The sequence below is a fragment of the Mya arenaria genome, chromosome 13, assembly GCF_026914265.1.
Source record: "Mya arenaria isolate MELC-2E11 chromosome 13, ASM2691426v1".
NCBI classification, from domain to species: domain Eukaryota; kingdom Metazoa; phylum Mollusca; class Bivalvia; order Myida; family Myidae; genus Mya; species Mya arenaria.
Window position 1 is genome coordinate 69,055,924 of NC_069134.1, and position 9,015 is coordinate 69,064,938.

General features: G+C 34.5%; 1 protein-coding gene across 1 annotated transcript in view; it reads right to left on the reverse strand.

The window, feature by feature from the left end:
• Positions 1-7,112, reverse strand: part of LOC128214564 (adhesion G protein-coupled receptor L3-like) — a 41,482-nt gene extending 34,370 nt beyond the window's left edge. Inside the window, exon 1 of the mRNA XM_052921097.1 lies at positions 6,811-7,112. Within this exon, the coding sequence (XP_052777057.1) occupies positions 6,811-6,862 (52 nt within the window). The 5' untranslated portion in view covers positions 6,863-7,112. The remainder of the gene's footprint in view (positions 1-6,810) is intronic.
• Between the last annotated feature and the right edge of the window lie 1,903 nt (positions 7,113-9,015).

Consider the following 9,015-nt stretch of genomic DNA (forward strand, 5'->3'; position numbering starts at 1 on the left):
AATGTACATGTATCGTCGGCATTTGAAGAAACAAGTATGACACTATAATTTCATTGACTCTCAAAAAGTCCATGACACAAATGACATTTTCCCAGGTTCTGTATATCTATACAAGTATAGTACCATTGATAGGTGATCCGAATGATGTATGTATTCTTTTAACTTCGATGAGTATACTGTAACGGCCATTTTTTATTTTATGAAAACTGACAGATATTCTTTAACAGCTTAATATTTAAGCCTCTCTTCATTGGACTTGGGCACTCGTGCACTAGTTGGTAGTGATGCACCAGGCATCGACCACTTCGGCCAGCTCTACACTTCACTTACGTCATGTATCACTGCGCTCTGCAGTTTGATTGGATGTCAGTTAGCAAAGTTAAATACTCAAAGTAGTTCTAGAACATATAACAGTGTTAAACATGAAATGATGAAAATAGTTCTTTTAGCTGAGCATTCTAAAACTGAAATTTCAGGAAATCGTGATTTTTTTCAAGTTCAAGAGAAGTAATTGAGCAGTTAAGCCGCCCATGGATGAAATGGTTTGCATCATTATACGAATTCATTTATAACTTACCGTTAGTATCATGGAACATATGACACGAAATATAACAAGCAATACAAATTAGTTGCACCCGATCGAAAACGTGGTCAAGCACAGGTCAAATCAAAGCTTTAAGGTCAGAAACATTGGTTTTATTTGAAAATAAATCTCAATACTAATAATATTGTCAAATAACTAATTGTTTACTCTCCCAATATCAAATTCAGAGTGTAGATGTCGGAATATGTACCTCATATGTCAAACCTCACTAACGTTTACCTCCCTTTGCAGGCGCAATCATTTTGGAATGCTAAAATTATCATCTTAATATTTCCCATAATCTTTGCTAATTTTAAATGACATTTCTTAACGTTTCAAGCTTAAATTTTATCTTTTGGAACTTGCTATGCGATTGCCTAAAGCCGTTTCCATACGGTCAGAGAAATACACATCGCCACAAAATAAAATAAACACACTATTTATAACGGGTCAGTGCGTGACTGCCAAATCTGGCGATGTTAAACCAGACAATCTCTTGGCTTGTGATTAGCTTGTGTATTCAGAATGAGGGTTTTAAGCACACATTCGACACAATAACCTCATGTCGATAGCAATAAGACAACGCCAACTGTGTCACGGGATCCCTATGTAAGGGCCATCTGACTAGTACGAAGAAGCAGACGATAAGAATATGCAGAAGTTCTGCTTGGCAATCAAATAAAAATAGAATTTAATACCCGTAACAATTAAAGCAAGTATAATATTTTATTTGCATATTATTAATTAAATGTCAAATTAAATTCGATTTAGGCAGACATAAATTGATGTGTAAACGGTAAAAGATATGTATTACTTAATAACATCAAAACATTGTTGCAAAGGAAGAAAAGTCTCTATTTTGAAACTCAATGTCAGCTGAGAGTATGATGTTATTGATTCCTGTCCGATATGTTAGGTAAACAAAACCTGTATAATATTCCTTTGGAAACTAAAGTAAACAACCACAATGTTTGTTTTGAAAAGAGATTTTTATTCATTCCTCCATGATAAATGGCTTGTTTTATTCAGTTATGATGAATTGTCATTATTAACATGAAACCCGTATTGTACCTTTGCAATGTAAATATATCCAGATTAAATGAAATGCAAAATTGCTACCAAAAGCAACTAGTAGGTTACAAAATTGAAATATAGCAGTCATACCTAATATAGGTTTTGTAATTTGATTTTAATTATTATCATAGATAGAACTATCTTATTTTAAACCTCCTGATTGTCTATTTCCATTGAACGTATTCTTATGGTAAGTATGATTAGCATGGTTATTTCTTCCTTTCAACCTTAATTTTGTAAATGTTTACGAAGTTATTGTATTATGAAATAAAACAACGCGAGTAAAATCAGTTTGAACACGAAAGTTCCCTTTACATATAATACATACAGTTTTACCACTGCAGACCATTTGCCGGTTTGTGAAACAATTAATTGATTAGAAATGTGATTAGAATGTTTGTTCTAATATTTTATTCTTGATTAATTATCATTATTATCATCATTATTATAGTAACAATTATTATTATTATTATTATTATTATTATTATTATTATTATTATTATTATTATTATTATTATGTTCTGCCCCTAATAACATTGTTGAACCTACCACATTCAATTCAAAATTGTGTGAAGATAATTTAAATTGTGACAACTTATGTCTTAATGTAATACTATTTATGCAATCTGATTATATTTTGTATTTAACTTCGCATTTAAATGCTTTATAGTATTCCATTTTGGGCTAATTAGGCACTATATAAATCCATTGATGTACGCACTGATATCTCAGTCTTTGCACAAAGTTAGGTATATTATTAATATCAACATTAAAATCATAAAAAACAATACCTTAGCCTATACTATCTAACACACTTTTGATTGATGAACAGCCCAGGTTAACAATATTAGTCTTATTGAATATGTATATTGATATCTGTATACAAATTGCGTTTTGTTCAGTATAAACGTTAAACATAAGTGAGTCTGCGTTATTCATGATCATAGCTCAGAAGCACAAGGCTCTTTGTTTACATATCACAGATAGTGGGAATCTACCCAGTTTACCAAAAACAGTTGCATTCGAAGTCTATGGTGCATACATATAACAGCAATTTACAAAATTGCGAATGGAAGTTATCAACACCATTGGAGTTGTAAATCCCCCATACCTCTGAGTCATATACAATGGTTGGTACAGCAAGTGCATCAAACAAAGAAAGTCTTGTTTTAACATCAATATTGACACAATTAAATATCGATAATAAATGGTTATCTACATTGAAAGCTTGTTCATTTAAAGTATGTATTACAAGTGACCAGTGTAATGGAACTTAATTCCTATGTAGTAAAATTGATTGACATTCTCAACAACATCACCATTATAAGATCAATTGAATGCACAATTGCTTTGTCTTTTCGCAAACATTACAAAAATGTCTTGCCTCGTGATGAACCAAACGAGCCCCCACCTAGAAATCCTGTGAATGAGTACGAGCATCCTTGGCAGATGGATTTCGATCGGTCTTATGTTGGGCCTAACCACATTCCTGATGATCCATCAGAATGCGATATAATGAATCTGTTTTTTCCTCGAGAGATAATTGAACTGTTTGTAATTGAAACAAATCTGAAACTACACACCCAAACTTACCTCCTTCTAGTAGGTTCCTCAAATAGAAAGAGGTAACAGAGCCTGAAATGTATGCTTTTCTAGCTATTTTGATGCTAACTGGTATAAGTAAAAGACCGAGTTACGAACTATACTGGTCCTCGGACCCACTCTTAGACATGAAAGGATTTCGAGGAATAATGACACGTGATCGTTTTATGAACATATTATAATTCTTTCATTTGGTGAACAATGAAGAAGCCTTGCCTCGAGGACATCCAAACTATGATAAGGCGTTTAAAATCAAACCGTTGATAAATGCCTTGGTGCTTTTCTGGCAAAGGTATTATACACCGGACAAAGAGTTGTCAATCGACGAAAGAATGATTCTTTTCAAAGATCGTACTAGTCTAATGCAGTATATGCCGGCAAAGCCGACTAAATGGGGATTAAAGGCATGGGGAATAGCAGAGGCAAAAACAGTGTATGTGTTTAATTGGAAGTTGAATCTCGGGAAGGAAACGGGTGCGCCAAGAGCCCTAGCAGTAACTTATCGAGTGGTCACAGGTTTGTGCGAGCCATTATACAATTTGGGTCATGTAGTGTACATGGACAACTTGTTTTCTGCTCCGGCATTGTTTCATGAACTGGCACGAAACCAGACAGGGGCCTGTGGAACATTGAGAAAAAATCGTCAGGGTGTACCGAAGGCTATACAACAAACTAAACCGAAGGAAGGAGATCCGTTAGTTACAGAAGGTGACAATAACATTCTATTTATCGTGTGGTATGACAAAAGAGCGGTCAGTGTCATAACATCTGTGCACATCTCACAGGAAGGAGGTGAGGTCCAAACACACTACTAACAATGTAAGGGTCGTTTAAAAGCCAGTTGCAATACAAGCATACACCAAGCACATGGAAGGGATCGATCGTGCCGATAAAGCAATGACGTTTTACATAGTTTAACATCGTTGTGAGAAATGGTGAAAGAAGGTCTTCTTTTACCTGCTTGAAGTGTGCTTTTGTTATTCATTGATTATCTGGAGGAGTATTTCTGACAAAAGAATAAATGTAGAAAAGTTTCGTTTGAAAATTGTTCATGGATTTCTGCAAGGATATGAGAGAAATAACGCAAACGGAGGCAGATCTGTATATGAAGCACCGTGTTGACTTATCGGTGGTGAACAGTTCCTTGCACTCAACCCAAAAAGGAAGGCAAACAACAAAAGATCCAACCCAGACTGCTGTGTTTGCTCCAACAGAAATAAAAGGAGACATCAGACAACATACATATGCAGAAAATGTGACAGGCCTATGTGTCCAGTTCCGTGTTTCGAACGGTTTCACACACAAAACTACAAGGTTGACTGTTCATCTGCAATTCACCAATAAAACTAAATAAAACTAACTGAAATTGAAATTTGCATAGAATATAAACATTGTGTTTTTTACTGAAAGACATGTACATTCACAAAAAGATTATCAAAATGTATCAAATATGTGTGAGTTATTGTAATTATAGGACACATAAACTGTTTTCTGTTCTGGAAAAGTAACAACATTTGTAAAATATGGCATATTTTGTGTTAAATATTATAAATTGAAGATTATAAATCTATAAGTATTAGTAAAATAAAGGTTCAAACTTTGTATTCTTTTGTAAAATTGAATTATAAAACTGTATTGGACCAGTTGCCATTTCTAAGCATATTATCAGAAATAGCCTGATGCAGTGGCAATATGTAGTTCAGTGTATAGGGGCGGCAGCATGCTAAACGTTAATAACATTCCGAATTATAGTTTGTTCTATAAAATACACTAGTGGTAATAAGTGGTAATCTCGTTCACACCACTTGTTTATTCTATTTCGCAAAAGGTTATTGAAAATGTTTTTCCAATGTGATTTATTAATGCTATCCCTCTATAGTAAGCAGCACAATAACGATCACCATTTTTGAAGATATAGGTACTATGACGCCTTTACACCAAGCCTCAGGATAAATTCGTCATTTATCAATAAAATTAAAAATCTTAACAAGAAGGGGAAATATAGTGCATGGAATCATTGAAAAAAGCAGCAACATTATTTTGCACTGATTTCAAACGCTTCGCGACCCCCAACACCATATATGGCAAGAAAGCTACACTTGTGTACTAAACATTAAACAAGATTAGAAAAAGGTAAGTTTTCTCCTTAGAAAAATAAAAATGGGTAAACGTAACCACTGTGTAATCGGTAAAATAGCTAAATATGATGTACGAGGACAAACAATGTGGTGAAAATGTTAACTATAAAAAGCAGATCAAGAAGATCCAACATGTTCAGCCTGTTTTTGAAATCACCAATCTTTCAGCTTTAAAACCTATAAATTTGGAAGAAAGCAAATGGTCTGAGATGGTATAACCATGCTTTGATCAAATGATATATGCTAATTAAAAGAAATAAGGCATGTAACAATGAGTAGGCACTTCCTAATTGGTGTTTTTTACCCTTGAACAATGTACTTAAGAAAAAGAGCAAAATTGACTTTGGATCTCGTTTTAGAAATACTCTAAATATTTGTTTGAAATTGATTATTGCGGCTATACGGTAACAATTTCGTACGTTATCATAGTAACACATATTTAGAATGTTTTTTGAGTATATTAAAACAGGGATTTTGTTAAGATATATGAAACATTACATTGGAAACATTTATTTTTGAAACTGTTTAAAACTAAATTAAACAAAGCTTAAATGGAGTAATTCATACTTCCAAAAAAATCGTAAACAAAATATTTCTATTAATGATAAGAAATCATGTGAAGTTTCAACTAGAACTATATCAAACGTACCGAGTTTAGAAAGATTCATAAAAGAAACGTATTAATTTTAATGCATTACTATATTTTACTCATTTGACTGTAATGATAAAAAAGCGTATGGTTGTGTACAGATAAGCAAATATTAGCGATTGTTTGGCCCTAAATTAACGGGGGAATTCATACCCACGTACCTCTTAATTGAAAACCCCATATACTTGTTTGGTTTATATAAATATCTGTTTTTAAAAGTCGTCGTCAACATGCAGAATATTATGACCATACTTAATTTCCCGAAGCAATTAAATAAGAGAATTAATCAATTTTATCCTTTTCTTTTCTCTACCTTATAAAGTATTTGTGGTGAAATGAATGTTTTCAGTGTTTTAATTCTGACTGTAAACTTAAGGATGTGTTTATACCAATGCTAATGAGTATATTTATTAGCATGATAACATAATGTATCAATAACATTCCGTTTCAAGCAATGGTTGTCGATATATTGATATCTTTATAAATATAACATGATATTTTAAAAAGCTAAACATACTTCATTTAAAAGTATTGGTACAACTATCAGGTTAGCCTTCTGTACAAATGTCATACAGTTTCTCTAAAAGTTCATCTAGGACCGTGGTTTATTAAAAACGTCTTAGGCTATTTCATTTCTTCTTTTCAACACGTTTCATCATTGATATTTTAAAGCTGTTTATAAACATAATACACCAAAAGTCACTACCATAATTAGGAATTACTCATTATTTTGAACTAAATTAATTATGGTGTCGGTAGCTTACCTTCTTTCAAAACAACCACTAAAACTATTATCCACAATTTCTTTAAATCCATTTTTGAAATCCTTCACAATTTATTTTTTTAATATCCTCCATCAATTAACACTGTAAATAACAAAAAAAACAACAACAGCAACATCATGTTAAGTAGCTTTTAGCTATTATGACAAACTTAACTAGTATGATACGGAGAAGCCCACTTAAATATCAGCAAACAATTGGTTTCAACTTTCCATACATCGGTTCCGCCTTAAATCCATTTAGCACAATGCTTAAGAGGAAGCTTTTGAAATAACATCATTTAACACTGTCACTGTAACATTACATGCGCTATTGTTATGCAAGTGAGTTGACGGATTCAGGCAAGCATATCAACGAGACAGTGCCACTGTACAACAATACGGAGAACATTAACTGTCACAGTGCAACTGTACAACAATAGGGAGAACACTTACTGTCACAGTGCCACTATACAACAGTTCGGAGAACAATTACTGTCACGGTGCCACTGTACAACAATACGGAGAACAATTACTGTCACCGTGCCACTGTAGAACAATACGGAGAACAATTACTGTCAAGATGCCACCGTACAACCATACGGTGAACAATTACTGTCATGGTGCCACTGTACAACAATACGGTGAACAATTACTGTCACCGTGCCACTGTACAACAATATGGAGAACAATTACTGTCACAGTGCCACTGTACAACAATACGGAGAACAATTACTGCCACTGTGCCACTGTACAACCATACGGAGAACAATTACTGCCACGGTGCCACTGTACAACAATACGGAGAACAATTACTGTCACTGTGCCAATGTACAACCATACGGTGAACAATTACTGCCACGGTGCCAATGTACAACAATACGGAGAATAATAACTGTCACGGTGCCACTGTACAACAATACGGAGAACAATTACTGTCACGGTGCCACTGTACACCAATACGGTGAACAATTTCTGTCACGGTGCCACTGTACAACAATACGGAGAACAATAACTGTCACGGTGCCACTGTACAACAATACGGAGAACAATTACTGTCACGGTGCCACTGTACACCAATACGGAGAACAATTACTGTCACGGTGCCACAGTACAACCAAACGGAGAACTTTTCCTGTCACGGTGCCACTGTAAAATCATACGGAGAACAATTACTGTGTCAGTGCCACGGTTCAACCATACGGAGAACAATTTCTGTCACACTATCACTGTATCACAATATGGAGAACTCTTTCTGTCACAGTGCCACTGTACAGCAACACGGAGAACAGTTTCTGTCACAGTATCACTTTATAACAATAAGGAGAACAGTTTCTGTCACAGTGCCACTGTACAACCATATTGATAACAATTACTGTAACAGTGCCACTGTACTATAATACGGAGTACAATTACTGTCACAGTGCCACTGTAAAACAATACGGAGAACAATTTCTGCAACAGTGCCACTATACAGCAATATGGAGAACAATTTCTGTCCCTGTGCCAGTGCACAATAATTCGGAGAACAATAACTTTCACGGAGCTATTGTACAAAAATACGGAGAACAATTACTTTCACGGAGCTACTGTTCAACAATACGGAGAACAATTACCGTCACGGAGCATACTGTACAACAATACGGAGAACAATTCCTGTCACGGAGCTACTGTTCAACAATACGGAGAACAATTACCGTCACGGTGCATACTGTACAACAATACGGAGAACAATCACGGAGCTACTGTTCAACAATACGGAGAACAATTACCGTCACAGAGCTTCTGTACAACAATACGGAGAACAATTCCTGTCACAGTGCCACTGTACAACAAATTGGAAAACAATTACTGTCACGGAGCTACTGTACAAAAAGACGGAGAACAATTTCTGTCATAGTGCAACTGTACAATAATTCGGAGAACAATTTATGTCACCGTGCAACTGTACAACAATACGGAGAATAATTTCTGTCATAGCGCCACTGTACAATACTGAGGAAAAGAAACAAAGGCCATCGGCCTAAACACACAACAATTACAAATAATAGTATTGTAGTTGCACAATAAGATTTACATATTGATCATGTTTAACAGAGGTTGTACATAGATTGTTAGCTTTAATGTTGTATTATCATTCGTAGTAGACATTAAAGAGTAGAAATCATTTAATTTATTACTAGATGAATATCAATTCACAAAATATTGT